At 45.6% G+C, this 17,563-nt stretch overlaps 1 protein-coding gene across 4 annotated transcripts in view; it reads right to left on the bottom strand.

Annotated features, from left to right (window-relative positions):
* The window catches only part of LOC128701699 (uncharacterized), a 139,875-nt gene that overhangs the window by 107,695 nt on the left and 14,617 nt on the right, over positions 1 to 17,563 (bottom strand). For 2 of the 4 annotated variants that reach the window (XM_070105063.1, XM_070105066.1), the window contains exons 2-6: positions 16,960 to 17,061; positions 14,275 to 14,649; positions 11,894 to 13,393; positions 7,369 to 7,680; positions 6,067 to 6,264 (exon numbers count right to left, since the gene is read on the bottom strand). In XM_070105063.1, the coding sequence (XP_069961164.1) occupies positions 6,067 to 6,264; positions 7,369 to 7,680; positions 11,894 to 13,393; positions 14,275 to 14,649; positions 16,960 to 17,046 (2,472 nt within the window). In that variant the 5' untranslated portion in view covers positions 17,047 to 17,061. The remainder of the gene's footprint in view (positions 1 to 6,066; positions 6,265 to 7,368; positions 7,681 to 11,893; positions 13,394 to 14,274; positions 14,650 to 16,959; positions 17,062 to 17,563) is intronic. The other 2 variants (XM_070105064.1, XM_070105065.1) reach the window with 2 other exon arrangements.

Below are 17,563 nucleotides of genomic sequence, written 5' to 3'. Positions count from 1 at the left end.
TTGGGAGTTTGTTCCACTCATCCACAACTCTATTACCAAACCAGTACTTTCCTATATCCTTCCTGAATCTGAATTTTTCCAACTTAAAACCATTGCTGCGAGTCCTGTCTAGGCTAGATATTTTCAGCACACTATTTACATCCCCTTTATTTATTCCTGTCTTCCATTTATACACCTCAATCATATCCCCCCTAATTCTACGTCTTTCTAGAGAGTGCAGATTCAGGGCCCTTAGTCTATCCTCATAGGGAAGGTTTCTGATACATGGGATCAACTTTGTCATCCTCCTTTGTACATTTTCCAGAGAATTTATATCCATTCTGTAATAAGGTGACCAAAACTGTGCAGCATAATCTAAATGAGGCCTAACCAAGGATGTATAGAGTTGAAGAACAACCTGAGGACTCCTATTATTTATGCTTCTTGATATGAAGCCAAGGATTCTATTAGCTTTATTGCGAACACTTATGCACTGTTGTCTTGGTTTCAGATTACTGCTAACCAGAACTCCTAAATCTTTTTCGCAATCCGTAATATTAAGATCTACATTATTTAGTTTATATGTGGCATGATTATTGTCCTGTCCAACATTTAGAACTTTGCATTTGTCTATATTAAACTGCATCTGCCACTTCTCCGACCACTGCATCAGTCTATTCAAATCTTCCTGGAGTGCTCGAATGTCCTCGTCAGAATGAATTCGACGGCCTATTTTGGTGTCATCGGCAAACTTGCCGATGTCGCTCTTTATGCCCTCATCTATGTCGTTTATGTAGATTGTGAACAGCAGGGGGCCCAACACTGACCCCTGTGGAACACCGCTCGTGACACTTCCCCACTCTGATTTCTCCCCATTTATGCAAACTCTCTGCTGCCTATTTGTCAACCATGCCTCTATCCAGGAAAAAATTTCTCCTCCTATTCCATGTGCTTTAATTTTCCTCAATAGTCTCTGATGTGGGACCCTGTCAAAAGCCTTACTGAAGTCCATATACACAATATCATATTCATTACCATGATCTACCTCCTCAAATACCTTAGTGAAAAAAGTTAATAAATTCGTAAGGCAGGAACGCCCCTTTGTAAAACCATGCTGAGATTCGTTGATTAATTTATGCTTTTCAAGGTGGCTACGAACTGCCTCGGCAATTATTGATTCCATAAATTTTCCCACTATGGAGGTTAGGCTTATTGGTCTATAGTTCGAAGCTAAGGACCTGTCACCTGTTTTGAAAATAGGTATCACATTTGCCATTTTCCACTTATCTGGCACCATGCCAGTTTGTAGTGATATGTTGAAAAGATTAGCCAAAGGTGTGCTAAGCTCCTCTTTACATTCCTTTAGAACCCTTGCATACAGTTCATCAGGGCCTGGGGATTTGTTAGGTTTTAATTTATCTATTTGCCTAAGGACCATGTCACTTGTGACCCTAATAGTACACAGTTTATTATCGTCCTGTTCTACATAATTTATCATTACTGGAATATCGCTGGTATCCTCCTGTGTAAAAACTGAGAGGAAGTATGTGTTAAAAATTCTACACATTTCCTTATCACTGTCAGTGAGCTGACCCGAGGAACTTTTGAGTGGGCCTATCTTGTCCCTGATCTTACTTCTGTATACCTGAAAGAATCCTTTTGGGTTAGTCTTCGATTCTCTTGCAACTTTAACCTCATAATCTCTTTTTGCTTTTCTAATTCCCTTTTTTATTTCTCTCTTTAACTGAATATATCGATTTCTCAATTGCCCCTCTCCTCTTTTGATTTGCCTATATATGCCTCTCTTTTGACCAATCAGATATTTTAATCTATTGTTCATCCATTTAGGATCATTTTTGTTTGATCTGATTTCCCTATTTGGAACATAATTTGACTGAGCAGCTAGAACTATGCCCTGGAAAGCATCATATCGGCAACCATCACCACCTACCTGACCCTTAGTCAGGTCATTCCAGTTCAGCCCACCTAAGTAATTTTTCAGTCCTATGAAATCAGCCAAGCGAAAGTCAGGGACGGAGACTTGATTGCCATTATTAGGGGAATTCCATGATATATTAAAACTGAGTGATTTGTGATCACTTTCCCCAAGCTCATCATTAACCTCAAGATTATTAATTAGTGTTTCCCTACTGGCAAGAACCAAGTCAAGGAGGTTATTTCCCCTAGTTGGCTCTGTCACAAACTGTTTTAAAAAACAATCCTGGATCGTATCAAGAAAGTCACCTGACTCTAAATTTCCTGTCAAATTGCTCCAGTCAATCTGTCTATAGTTGAAATCTCCCATTAGCACAACATTTTCGTATGTAGATGCCTTACGAATTTCGTCCCATAGAAGTTTACTGCACTCCCTATCAAGATTTGGGGCCCTGTAAATCACACCCAAAATTAGTTTTTCTCGGCCCTCGAGAAGCTGTAACCAAACAGATTCAGTGGCTGACGCTTCTAATTTAATATCTTGTCTAACACAACAATTTAAATTGTCTCTGACATACATCGCTACTCCACCACCTTTCCTGTTGACCCTGTCAGTGTGGAATAATTTATAGCCTTGTATGTGACATTCAGAGGGCATCTCTCTATCTTTCAGATTGAGCCAGGTCTCTGTTATAGCAATAATATCTATGTCTCCTGCACTTGCAATTAATCTTAGCTCATCTATCTTATTTCTTACACTCCTGCTATTAGTATAGTAAACCTTAAGGGAGCTAGTCCCTTGCTGCCCTCTGCTGTCCCCCTTTGTTTGCTGACCTGATCTATTGTCTTTATTTATAACTTCATGCTGAATGCCTTTTATACATTTACTGTTTCCAACCCAAGTGTTGCAACCTGCTTGTTTCCCACACACACCCATACCTCTATCTTCCATCAGTTTAAAATCATAGGCATTTCACCAATGGCCTTCTCAATCGAGTCTGCAAGTGCTACCACCCCAGCCCCAGAGAGATGTACCCCATCCCTTGCATACATATCATGTTTGCCATAAAAGTTGTTCCAGTTGTCAATGAATGGGATTGCATGTTCCTTGCAGTATCTGTCTAGCCAGCAATTTACACCAATTGCCCTAGACAACCATTCATTTCCTACTCCCCTTCTAGGCAAGATGCTACATATGATTGGGATCCCTCCCTTAGACTTAATGAAATCTATAGCTGACCTGTACTTATCTAGCAGCTCTTCTCTCCTACCCTTCCCAATATCATTTCCACCAGCACTGAGACAGATAATGGGCTTGCTCCCATTACCTGACATGATATTATCCAGCCTGTTGACAATGTCTCCAACACCAGCTCCAGGGAAGCACACTCTATCTCTCATCTTCTTATTCCTATTACAAAAAGCACGGTCAATGTATCTTACCTGAGAGTCACCAACCACAAGAATGCGCTTACCTCCATTAGCAGGGGCAGTAGTACCCTTACCTTCACTGGCCACTGAAGTACATTCATCCTGAAGAACAGAGAAGCGATTTCCTACCTTCAGATCTTCACTCTTAACTTTCCTTACTCTGATGCGCCTTCCATTACTGTGAACTACTCGCCACTTGTAGCAGGTGCTGGGCTGCACCTCACTGCTGGTAGCCGTTGCTGCCACCCCAACTACAGCCTCCTCACAGCGAGAGACAGACTGCACCTTGCTGCTAGAAGCCTCATTCCCCACAACTCCAGCCACCTCACACTCTCTCCCAGCCCCATTGAGGTGGACCTTCAGCCTCCTAATCTCCTCCTGGAGAAGCAAGACCTCCTCCTTCAACTCTCCAACCCCAATTTTTAAAACACTGCAGAAGCAAGCCATGCTTTGTAACCGTCCACACTAATCCCCAAGGCAGCTCAGGGTCTGTGACCTCACGTGACGACTGACCACTGACCTGACTCTCAGAGACTTTGGGAAGAGTCAGTTCGACATTCTCCAGTGTTCAGACCTCACAAGAGATTGTTAAATCAGTCTACCAGGTGGAAACAATAGGGGGGGGTGTATGATGAGACCCACTACAGGAAGACTGGCAAGGACCACTGATGTGCCCAGCCTGGGTAGAAACATGGCTGGTACACCAGGCTGACCACTGATGTGCCCAGCCTGGGTAGAAACATGGCTGGTACACCAGGCTGACCACTGATGTGCCCAGCCTGGGTAGAAACATGGCTGGTACACCAGGCTGACCACTGATGTGGTACCCAGGCTGACTGGGTAGAAACATGGCTGGTACACCAGGCTGCCCACTGATGTGCCCAGCCTGGGTAGAAACATGGCTGGTACACAAGGCTGACCACTGATGTGCCCAGCCTGGGTAGAAACATAGCTGGTACACCAGGCTGACCACTGATGTGCCCAGCCTGGGTAGAAACATGGCTGGTACACCAGGCTGACCACTGATGTGCCCAGCCTGGGTAGAAACATGGCTGGTACACCAGGCTGCCCAGTTTTTGAGGAGTCTGTGGCCAAGCTGCGTAGAGCTTCACCGTACCAGTCTTACTGTGCCAGTACTGTTACTGTATACTTGTGTAGATAGGCTCTCTTCTTGCTGTGACGTCACGAGTCCCATACAATTGTGCCGCCAGCTAGAGGCCTCCTCAGTTCCGCTGGGCTAGACTCGGCGACAAGGTTTCTGAGCTTCTCCTCAGTCCTGTACTGGGTTCGAATCCTGCTGGCTGTCATATTTGTATATCCTCCAGTGTGAGGATGATAAAGCCTGGCAAATACTGTTTTCCCACATCCAGCTTTTCCCAGGTCCAACACCACCTTGGTTCCACTGTATACCTGGAGTATACCTAGAGTATACCTGGAGTGTACCTGGAGTGTACCTGGAGTATACCTGGAGTGTACCTGGAGTGTACCTGGAGTATACCTGGAGTATACCTAGAGTATACCTGGAGTATACCTGGAGTGTACCTGGAGTATACCTGGAGTATACCTGGAGTATACCTGGAGTATACCTAGAGTATACCTGGAGTATGCCTGGAGTATACCTGGAGTATACCTAGAGTATACCTGGAGTATGCCTGGAGTATACCTGGAGTATACCTAGAGTATACCTGGAGTATACCTGGAGTATACCTGGAGTGTACCTGGAGTATACCTGGAGTATACCTGGAGTATACCTAGAGTATACCTGGAGTATACCTGGAGTATACCTGGAGTATACCTGGAGTATACCTGGAGTATACCTGGAGTATACCTAGAGTATACCTTGAGTATACCTGGAGTATGCCTGGAGTATACCTGGAGTATACCTAAAGTATACCTGGAGTATACCTGGAGTGTACCTGGAGTATACCTGGAGTATACCTGGAGTATACCTAGAGTATACCTGGAGTATACCTGGAGTATACCTGGAGTATACCTAGAGTATACCAGGAGTATACCTAAAGTATACTTAGAGTATGCCTAGAGTATACCTGGAGTATACCTGGAGTATGCCTAGAGTATACCTGGAGTATACCTAGAGTATACCTGAAGTATACCTGGAGTATACCTGGAGTATATCTAGAGTATACCTGGAGTATACTTAGAGTATACCTAGAGTATACCTGGAGAGGGTTTTGGGGGTCAACGCCCCCGCTTCCCGGTCTGAGACCAGGCCTCGTGGTGGATCAGGGTCTGATCAACCAGGCTGTTACTGCTGGCCGTTACACGTAACAACAGACTTCAGTGAGTGTCCTTGTTATACTCTCAAAGACCCTCTGTGGTGCACTATAGTTCCTACTGAAACTAACTCAAAATTTTACCTAATCCGGTCATTATGTACCAAATGTAATTCTGCAGCATTAGGTACTCTGTGACTTAGGTTACCCCACTGATACCTCTGTCTTGCTTCACTGCGTAGCTCCTGACGACGTACCAAAGTACGAAAGATCTTGAGCTGAAGATTTCCATCCCTATGTGGCTTATTTTACATAAGTTGTACTCTAATTGCTTCATTATGTACTAAATCTACATCGTTAGATACATGAAAAGTACTCTGGGTCGCTATGTACTGAATTTACATCATTGGTACATAAAATGTACTCTAATTGGGTCATTATATACTAAATCTGTAGATTGAGTACACAACACAGAATGTACTCTTACAGTGTGGAACCAGCGAAGCATGTACTCCCGGTCGAGTGTTCTGGCCAGGTGTCTGGGAGTAGTGACACAGAGCTCCCTGGATAGAGCTCCTCTAACAAGCTCTCCAGAATGATGGTCAGGATCAGCTCCTAGCTGGAGTAGGTTCTCTATGTGACTCACACTGCCACTCAACACTGCTAGGAACAGTGGTGCTGATAGCTGAAATGAGAGTAATTATGTTCGTTAGTTTCTCCCTTGGTTATTGGTTATTATATATGAAATTAGCTAATGTAAGAGTAAGTAGGTACCTGGGTGTTAGTTACCTTATATCTGCTGCCACTGTTCACCTAGCAGTAAGTAGGTACCTGGGTGTTAGCTACCTTACACCTGCTGTCACTGTTCACCTAGCGGTAAGTAGGTACTTGGGTGTTAGTGGACTGGTGTGGGTGGCATCCTGGGTGTTAGTGGACTGGTGTGGGTGGCATCCTGGGTGTTAGTGGACTGGTGTGGGTGGCATCCTGGGTGTTAGTGGACTGGTGTGGGTGGCATCCTGGGTGTTAGTGGACTGGTGTGGGTGGCATCCTGGGTGTTAGTGGACTGGTGTGGGTGGCGTCCTGGGTGTTAGTGGACTGGTGTGGGTGGCATCCTGGGTGTTAGTGGACTGGTGTGGGTGGCATCCTGGGTGTTAGTGGACTGGTGTGGGTGGCATCCTGGGGACAAATAAGTCGCCAGAAATGCTCAACATAACCAGGAACTTTCTATATAGTATGTCATAGGTGTGAACTATGGTCTGTATAAGTTGTATCTTGTACTGGTAGAAATATACCTTATTATTATTATTATTATTATTATTATTATTATTATTATTATTGTTGTTATAAACAGTGTATCACTGCTACATCAAGGTTGAGGGACTGACTACCTCAAGCTCCTTCTGATCTTCATCGGTCTTCTGTGTACTGGACTGATGAAGCCACTGTGTGGCGTAACGTTACGCAAGGATCTAATTTATCAACTTGTCGGTTCTCTGAACCATTTATCTACACTGTTGCCTCACCATCAACAGATACCAACAGGATGGTTGTTTGCCAAACAGAGACTGTTTGCTCTTACCGTTATTGAAGGTTCTGTTGTGGTTATCAGGTTTGTTAAGGTTATATTATGATAGGTCTAATATCTTTTCTAACAGATTCTAGATTTAGAAAGAAAGAACTAACCAGGTCCTTGAAGGTTCTGTTGTGGTTATCAGGTTTGTTAAGGTTATATTATGATAGGTCTAATATGTTTTCTAACAGATTCTAGATTTAGAAAGAAAGAACTAACCAGGTCCTTGAAGGTTCTGTTGTGGTTATCACGTTTGTTAAGGTTGAAGTCCTCGTCAGCCAGCAATATCTTCAGCACTTGTGTGTGACCCTTGAGGGCAGCCAGGTGAGCTGGAGTCTGACCTTCCTTGTTGACAATATTGGGACTGATAAGCTTCAGCAGGAAGCTTAACACCTCTGGCTGGTTGCTGTCTGCTGCTGCATGCAGCAGGGTGCACCCAGTCTGCTGGTCTCTAGCTGTTGGTCCTGTGAGTTGAATGACCTCTTGAAGGCGTTCTAAGTCTCCATTTTCAACTGCTTCAAACACCTCCGTCTGGAGAGGAAAAAATAATTCATCTCTGAGTCTAGAGGCAGAGATAATAAAGTTTGTGGATAGAGAGGCAGAGAGAGTTAAAGAGAGAATTAGAGATTACATGAATATATATTCCAGGATGTATATATCTCTAACTGAATATACACCAACAGGTGTATATATCTGTGTATATATGCTTAGAATTTAATCTCCAGATATCTAGAAGAGTGACTAAAGTGTATATACACACAGTGTATATACACAGTGTATATACATTGAGAGATGTACACCTTCCAGTGTATATACACAGAGAGTTTCGTTATCTTTTGATAAGGATATTTGTCACTGAGTTATCTTAGATAAAGATATCTATTAATGGTTATCTTAGTGTTGATTATTCAGCCCTTTCTCTATAAACACACACACAAGAAGAAAGGACTACACTGAAAGAGAGGGTACAGAGACGCAAGGAGGAACGAGAGGCAATGACGAAGATGAGCAGGACCCAGACACATGAGGAAGGGCAAACACACCCCACAGAATCTCCCACCAAAAGACTCCACCCGCGACATTCCCAACGCAACTGAGCAACCTATACTACAACCCACTCACTGTTCCCTCTGCCACCAACCCCCATATCACAAACCTCACCCCAACAGCTGTCCCTTATGGGCATTCTGACCCCACCCCCATCATCACAAACCCCACCTACACCACAGCCCCATATAGGCCCCCACCAAGGCTCTCGCTCCCCAACCCCAATATTCTTGCATGACCACAATGATAGAAAAGAAACTGAAAGTTTGGTACACAAACGCAGATGGAATAACGAATAAACATGAGGAGTGGAACGAAAGAATCAGTGAAAAATCCCCAGACATCATAGCAGTCACAGAAACAAAACTCGCTGAGACAATAACAGACACAATCTTCCCAACGGGATATCAGATCCCGAGGAAAGATAGAAGGAGTAGAGGGGGAGGAGGGGTTGCACTGCTCATAAAACACCGATGGGGATTTGAGGAAATGGAAGGCATGGACATGATTGGAGAAAGAGACTACATTGTAGGTACAATTCAGTCCGGAGAACATAAAGTAGTCATTGGAGTGATGTATAACCCACCACAGAACTGCAGGAGGCCAAGAGAGGAGTACGAAGAAAACAACAGGGTGATGGTGGACACAATGGCTGAGGTGGCAAGAAGAGCTCACTCGAGCAGAGCAAAGTTATTGGTAATGGGCGATTTCAACCACAGGGAGATCGACTGGGAAAACCTGGAGCCACATGGGGGTCCCGAAACATGGAGAGCCAAGATGATGGATGTGGTACTTGAAAACCTCATGCATCAACATGTCAGGGACACAACCAGAGAGAGAGGGGAGGATGAGCCAGCAAGACTGGATCTTGTGTTCACCCTGAGCAGTTCAGACATTGAGGACATCACTTACGAGAGGCCCCTTGGAGCTAGCGATCACGTGGTTCTGAGTTTTGATTATATAGTAGAGTTACAAGTGGAGAAGGTAACAGGAACTGAAGGGGACAGGCCAAACTATAAAAGGGGGGACTACACAGGTATGAGAAACTTCCTGCAGGAGGTTCAGTGGGACAGAGAAATGGTAGGAAAATCAGTAAACGAGATGATGGAATATGTGGCAACAAAGTGCAAGGAGGCAGAGGAAAGGTTTGTTCCCAAGGGAAACAGAAATAATAGGAAGACCAAAACGAGTCCTTGGTTTACCCGAAGGTGTAGGGAGGCAAAAACTAAGTGCAACAGAGAATGGAAAAGGTACAGGAGGCATAGGACCCAGGAAAACAAGGAGATTAGTAGAAGAGCCAGAAACGAGTATGCACAGATAAGGAGGGAGGCCCAGCGACAGTATGAAAACGACATAGCATCGAAAGTCAAATCTGACCCGAAACTGCTGTATAGCCACATTAGGAGGAAGACAACAGTCAAGGACCAGGTGATAAGGCTGAGGAAAGAAAGTGGAGAACTCACAAGAAACGATCAAGAGGTATGTGAGGAGCTCAACACGAGATTTAAGGAAGTACTTACAGTAGAGACAGGAAGGACTCTGGGGGGACAGATCAGATGGGGACACCAGCAAGGAATACACCAACAAGTGTTGGACGACATACATACAGATGAGGAGGAGGTGAAGAAACTGCTAAGGGACATCGATACCTCAAAGGCAATGGGACCGGACAACATCTCCCCGTGGGTCCTTAGAGAGGGAGCAGATATGTTGTGCGTGCCACTTACCACAATCTTCAACACGTCCCTGGAAACTGGGCAACTACCTGAGGTATGGAAGACGGCAAATGTAGTTCCCATTTTTAAAAAAGGAGACAGAAAAGAGGCACTAAACTATAGACCTGTGTCATTGACGTGTATAGTATGCAAAGTTATGGAGATTATCAGGAGGAGAGTGGTGGATCACCTGGAACGGAACAAGAGTATAAATGCCAACCAGCACGGATTCATGGAAGGCAAATCCTGTGTCACAAACCTTCTGGAGTTTTATGATAAAATAACAGAAGTAAGACACGAGAGAGAGGGGTGGGTTGATTGCATCTTCTTGGACTGCAAGAAGGCCTTTGACACAGTTCCTCACAAGAGATTAGTGCAGAAGCTAGAGCATCAGGCGCATATAACAGGAAGAGCACTGCAATGGATCAGAGAATACCTGACAGGGAGGCAACAACGAGTCATGGTACGTAATGATGTATCACAGTGGGCACCTGTGACGAGCGGGGTCCCACAGGGGTCGGTCCTAGGACCAGTGCTATTTTTGGTATATGTGAACGACATGATGGAAGGGTTAGACTCAGAAGTGTCCCTGTTTGCAGATGATGTGAAGTTAATGAGGAGAATTAAATCTGATGAGGACCAGGCAGGACTTCAAAGAGACCTGGACAGACTGGACACCTGGTCCAGCAAATGGCTTCTCGAATTTAATCCTGCCAAATGCAAAGTCATGAAGATAGGGGAAGGGCACAGAAGACCACAGACAGAGTATAGGCTAGGTGGCCAAAGACTGCAAACCTCACTCAAGGAGAAAGATCTTGGGGTGAGTATAACACCGAGCATGTCTCCGGAAGCACACATCAATCAGATAACTGCTGCAGCATATGGGCGCCTGGCAAACCTGAGAACAGCATTCCGATACCTTAGTAAGGAATCGTTCAAGACACTGTACACCGTGTATGTCAGGCCCATACTGGAGTATGCAGCACCTGTTTGGAACCCGCACTTGATAAAGCACGTCAAGAAACTAGAGAAAGTACAAAGGTTTGCAACAAGGTTAGTTCCAGAGCTAAGGGGAATGTCCTATGAAGAAAGATTAAGGGAAATCGGCCTGACGACACTGGAGGACAGGAGGGTCAGGGGAGACATGATAACGACATATAAAATACTGAGTGGAATAGACAAGGTGGACAAAGACAGGATGTTCCAGGGAGGGGACACAGAAACAAGAGGCCACAATTGGAAGTTGAAGACACAAATGAGTCAGAGAGATATTAGGAAGTATTTCTTCAGTCATAGAGTTGTAAGGCAGTGGAATAGCCTAGAAAATGACGTAGTGGAGGCAGGAACCATACACAGTTTTAAGACGAGGTTTGATAAAGCTCATGGAGCGGGGAGAGAGAGGGCCCAGTAGCAACCGGTGAAGAGGCAGGGCCAGGAGCTAAGACTCGACCCCTGCAACCACAAATAGGTGAGTACAAATAGGTGAGTACACACACACACTCACACACAAACAAACACCCCTAAACAACAAAGAGAACATTTTAAACTACAAACTGTGATAACACACACAGCTATGTCAAATGAACTCGTGGTAAATACAAGCTTCAGTCTCGCCGGTTCATCTCCCTACTCTCTCTCTCTCTCTCTCTCTCTCTCTCTCTCTCTCTCTCTCTCTCTCTCTCTGTCTCTTTCTCTTTCTCTCTCTCTTTCTCTCTCTCTCTCTCTCTCTCTCTCTTGTCGTGTGTTTAACATGCTGGTTTAAAAGGTGGTTTTCCCTACGTCTCCATGTTAAATCTCCGAGGACTGTTAGGTTAAGTAAGGTTTGTCGGGAAACAGGACAAGTATTTCCTAACGCGGGTCTTAGTTATATGATGACCCGCAGCTGGAGCTTTTGGTCATCTGACCGAGGCCTTCCACTGGTTTACTACTCTACCACTTTAAAAATTAATATATACATACAGCAGAGATCTCCACCCACTTACTAAGAGATACGAACATCGTACCGTGTTGTATGAATTGTTTACTGTGTGGTTGTCTGGCCGGTGATGTTTCTTGCCTGTGTTGCGGGAGCACACAGTATTACTTTCATCTTCACGATGCTTCTTTCTCGCTGCTGTGGCTTCAGCAGTCTGTTTTCTCTTTGGAGTGTTTTCATGAGCTGTCGGAACCAGTCGCTGCGGAGCCTTGGCTTTTGTGTTGTGAGGTACAGTGTAGACTGTGTTCGTTAGGCAAGATTCACCTTCCAATTTCCCATTCACTGTTCTGTCCTCTGTTTCCTCATCTCCGGGTATAACCTGAGATGAAGTTCCAAATCTTTCTGTTCGTGATGGCTGGGAAGCTGAAGACATTGACGGTGTAGTGTCATCAATCTTCAGAGTTCTGGAGGCACCTTCAGGTGCCTCGTCAGTAGAGGTATTACCACTAGAGGGAGACTTCGTGTGTACGTTTCTGGATTTTGTTATCGTTTTTGATTTTACGGGATTATTGATTGTAGGAAGCCTCTTAGATCGTCTTGCGTGTTGTGCCTGGGGACCTCCAGGAGCTGGCGTGTGCTGTGGATACTTCCTCACTCGGAGTTTTATTGTTAATTTTGTTGCTGGAGATGTTAATCTTTTGGGCTTGCGTTTTTTGACAGCTCGTTTTGATGTTATCCGTGAGGTGTTAATTCTTCGTTTTTTGACGGATACAGGTGTTGAAGATGCGGCCTGAAGTGTGTTCTTTCTCACGTTCCTTTTAATACCAAAAACGGATTTCTGTTGCGTCTTCACCCTTGATGTGCAATCTAATTGAAGGCCTCGGGATTTTGCTTCTCCATGTGTCTTCGAAGAAGAAATGACTGGAAGATCATCATTAGTTTCTTCTGGTTCTGTAGGTGGCACCTGCTTTGATAGCATGTTAGACCGTCCATGACTCCATGTTTGTGTAGACGCACACACTCGTCCGTACACCGACTTGTTCACAGATGTTTGCGTGGAGACGCACATTGGGGAGGGGTCGTACGCTTCAACAAAGACTGGTGTGGAACCCCTGGAACTCTCATCTGACGGAGTTTCGTTAGATATATCTGGCGTGGAACTCCTAGACAATCCATAAACCCGCGTTTGAGATGACCTAGTCACAAGATAGGCGCTGCTAGATCTATTCTCTAAAAAGGTTTGATCATTCACAGTCACTGGAGACTGATTCCTCTCGTCTACCTCTGTTAAACGTTGGTCGTTCGCAAAGGCTCGACACTGAGGAACACTGGTACCTATGTCTGATGTTTGGAAACCCACAAAAGATGACGATGACAGAGTTTTAGACATTTCCTCTTGCAGAGTTGGAGCACGACTGGAGACTAATGATGATTGGTTGGATCTTTCTCGTACTATAGATTCCACGTCCATTGGGTCTACAGATGGACTCCTGGATCTGTCATCTGATAAACTTTGTAAATCTATTGTTACCGAGGAAGACGTCCTGGCTAATCCTTGTTTGGGTATCTGGATTAAAAGAAAAATATATATGAGTCACTGTAAGTAATAGGTAAGCTATAAGACTTATTCCTGACAGATTCAGAAATTAAATAAAGTGAAGTGTTAGAAACGACAGCTGTTATTTAGGTAACCTGGACATGGCTAGGATAGGAAGGTTCCTAGTTACATCTAGTGAAGAAGGAAAGAATGCAACGTCTCCTATTTACGTTTAGCGAACACACACACAGCACGAGTAAACAAACCATACCACGGGTGGGGATAGAACCCGCGATCAGAGAGTCTCAAAACTCCAGACAGTCACGTTAGCCACTGGACCAGCTGGCTGCAATAAGATTCATTCAACTGGGCCCAATGACTAACGCGACGGTCTGGAGTTTTGAGACTCTCTGACCGCGGGTTCTATTGTAAACAGCCTGTACTGTCTGCACAGACAGCCTATGCTGTCTGCCAGCTTAGTTCATATTTCGCGGCACTAAGGTGCTGCCCTCTGGGCCTGCTCCAGGTCTGTGGGAAGCTGGTCCCACACACACTCACTCACACAGCGGCCAGGCAGCAAGACACAAGGCCTACTAGCTCTCTCCTCTCGTGGGATGGCCCTGCCCGGGCCATGGGCACAACACACAAGTCTGTGTACCCACTACGACCTTACAAATAAAGAAGCCTCCGAAGATGTATCACTGAACCACGCTACCATAATACCAATTAATCATGGTTCACACTTTCCCCGCCCGTGGTATGGTTTGTTTTTAATCGTGTCATTACGATTTCGTGAGTCACAGCACGATTGTTGCTGATTTAGACTCTTGTGTAGAAAATATAACTGATGGAAGACTGTTTATATGTTCCATTTCAGTGATATATAAGTGAGTCTGGCCCATCTACCTCACCTGCTGAGTCGCTCCACTGGAGTTGACTTTCTTCAGTGCCATGGGAGCTTCGGGATCCAAGGACCTGCTGCCCTTTCGTGTCATGAAATCCTCATGATCCGAGAACCTAGTGTTCTTTCGTGTCAAAGGAGCCTCGGGATCCAGCGACCTACTTTTCGTGCGTGCCATGTGTGTGTCAGGATCCAAAGACCTGCTGTGGTTCCGTGTCACACGTAAATCTTGTGTTGATGGAACGTTTTCCGGGGACTTGCTTCCTGTATCATCACAAGAGTCCTCGAGGCTGGGCTGGGTAACTAGACTTGGATACCTTGTTTGATGTGGACTAGACTCGCCCCTAACATCCTGCCGGAGGGGCTGGTCAGGGCTGGATACAATCTGTTGGGAAGAAACGAGAGAACACGAAGGGAACATGTGTGATACATTACTTGACTGATCGACTGATTTAGTATATTTAAGCAAATTATGAGTATCAGACACCCGTAGTTAAGCAAGCATATGCTGCTGATTCTCAAGTTTGGTTTAATATATCTTTACGATGTACCCCATACCCATCCTGTGGGTGGTAGTCACCACATACCCATCCTGTGGGTGGTAGTCACCACATACCCATCCTGTGGGTGGTAGTCACCCCATACCCATCCTGTGGGTGGTAGTCACCCCATACCCATCCTGTGGGTGATAGTCACCACATACCCATCCTGTGGGTGGTAGTTACCCCATATCCATCCTGTGGGTGGTAGTCACCCCATACCCATCCTGTGGGTGGTAGTCACCCCATACCCATCCTGTGGGTGGTAGTCACACCATACCCATCCTGTGGGTGGTTGTCACCCCATACCCATCCTGTGGGTGGTAGTCACCCCATACCCATCCTGTGGGTGGTAGTCACACCATACCCATCCTGTGGGTGGTTGTCACCCCATACCCATCCTGTGGGTGGTAGTCACCCCATACCCATCCTGTGGGTGGTAGTCACCACATACCCATCCTGTGGGTGGTAGTCACCCCATACCCATCCTGTGGGTGGTAGTCACCCCATACCCATCCTGTGGGTGATAGTCACCACATACCCATCCTGTGGGTGGTAGTCACCCCATACCCATCCTGTGGGTGGTAGTCACCCCATACCCATCCTGTGGGTGGTAGTCACCCCATACCCATCCTGTGGGTGGTAGTCACCACATACCCATTCTGTGGGTGGTAGTCACCACATACCCATTCTGTGGGTGGTAGTTACCACATACCCATCCTGTGGGTGGTAGTCACCTCATACCCATCCTGTGGGTGGTAGTCACCCCATACCCATCCTGTGGGTGGTAGTCACCCCATACCCATCCTGTGGGTGGTAGTCACACCATACCCATCCTGTGGGCGGTTGTCACCCCATACCCATCCTGTGGGTGGTAGTGACCCCATACCCATCCTGTGGGTGGTTGTCACCCCATACCCATCCTGTGGGTGGTAGTCACCTCATACCCATCCTGTGGGCGGTAGTCAAAAGATTACAGAGGTACATAATGGGTCCAGGGACTGTACCTCAACATTACAGAGGTACATAATGGGTCCAGGGACTGTATCTCAACATTACACAGGTATATAATGGGTCCAGGGACTGTACCTCAACATTACAGAGGTACATAATGGGTCCAGGGACTGTACCTCAACATTACACAGGTACATAATGGGTCCAGGGACTGTACCTCAACATTACACAGGTACATAATGACTCCAGGGACTGTACCTCAACATTACAGAGGTACATAATGGGTCCAGGGACTGTACCTCAACATTACACAGGTACATAATGGGTCCAGGGACTGTACCTCAACATTACAGAGGTGCATAATGGGTCCAGGGACTGTACCTCAACATTACAGAGGTACATAATGGGTCCAGGGACTGTACCTCAACATTACAGAGGTACATAATGGCTCCAGGGACTGTACCTCAACATTACAGAGGTACATAATGGGTCCAGGAACTGTACCTCAACATTACAGAGGTACATAATGTCTCCAGGGACTGTACCTCAACATTACACAGGTACATAATGGCTCCAGGGACTGTACCTCAACATTACAGAGGTACATAATGGCTCCAGGGACTGTACCTCAACATTACACAGGTACATAATGGCTCCAGGGACTGTACCTCAACATTACACAGGTACATAATGGCTCCAGGGACTGTACCTCAACATTACAGAGGTACATAATGTCTCCAGGGACTGTACCTCAACATTACAGAGGTACATAATGTCTCCAGGGACTGTACCTCAACATTACAGAGGTACATAATGGCTCCAGGGAGTGTACCTCAACATTACACAGGTACATAATGGCTCCAGGGACTGTACCTCAACATTACACAGGTACATAATGTCTCCAGGGACTGTACCTCAACATTACAGAGGTACATAATGGCTCCAGGGACTGTACCTCAACATTACAGAGGTACATAATGGCTCCAGGGACTGTACCTCAACATTACACAGGTACATAATGGCTCCAGGGACTGTACCTCAACATTACAGAGGCACATAATGGCTCCAGGGACTGTACCTCAACATTACACAGGTACATAATGTCTCCAGGGACTGTACCACAAAGTTATGACAGCTGAACCAGTTACAAATGTAATAACCTGCAGGTAGACCTAGTGTCAAGACAGGTGGTAATTAATTACCTGGCTGGTGTCAGAGTGTCCACTGTGTTGTGCAGTAAGAACATCCACCACCAGGTCGTCCAAGGTGCCAGGTATCACAGTCTCCATTGTGCACTTTCAACTCTGTAAGGTAATATTTCTTAGTAACTAAACTATAAATAACAATACTATATAACTGTTAAATACGTACATATATACATGATCAATGTTTGTGTATATTTCGCCTGCTCTCGCGAGTTTCTTGCATTGTTAATATCTCTAGTAAGGCTGGTGCATGCAGGGGATGAGATGAAAAGCTGTAAGCCTTCTCCCTGAAAGCTGTAAGCCTTCTCCGTGAAAGCTGTAAGCCTTCTCCCTGAAAGCTGTAAGCCTTCTCCCTGAAAGCTGTAAGCCTTCTCCCTGAAAGCTGTAAGCCTTCTCCCTGAAAGCTGTAAGCCTTCTCCCTGAAAGCTGTAAGCCTTCTCCCTGAAAGCTGTAAGCCTTCTCCCTGAAAGCTGTAAGCCTTCTCCCTGAAAGCTGTAAGCCTTCTCCCTGAAAGCTGTAAGCCTTCTCCCTGAAAGCTGTAAGCCTTCTCCCTGAAAGCTGTAAGCCTTCTCCCTGAAAGCTGTAAGCCTTCTCCCTGAAA

Source organism: Cherax quadricarinatus, chromosome 96, assembly GCF_038502225.1.
Source record: "Cherax quadricarinatus isolate ZL_2023a chromosome 96, ASM3850222v1, whole genome shotgun sequence".
Lineage (NCBI taxonomy): Eukaryota > Metazoa > Arthropoda > Malacostraca > Decapoda > Parastacidae > Cherax > Cherax quadricarinatus.
This window is presented reverse-complemented; position numbering and strand designations above follow the sequence as displayed.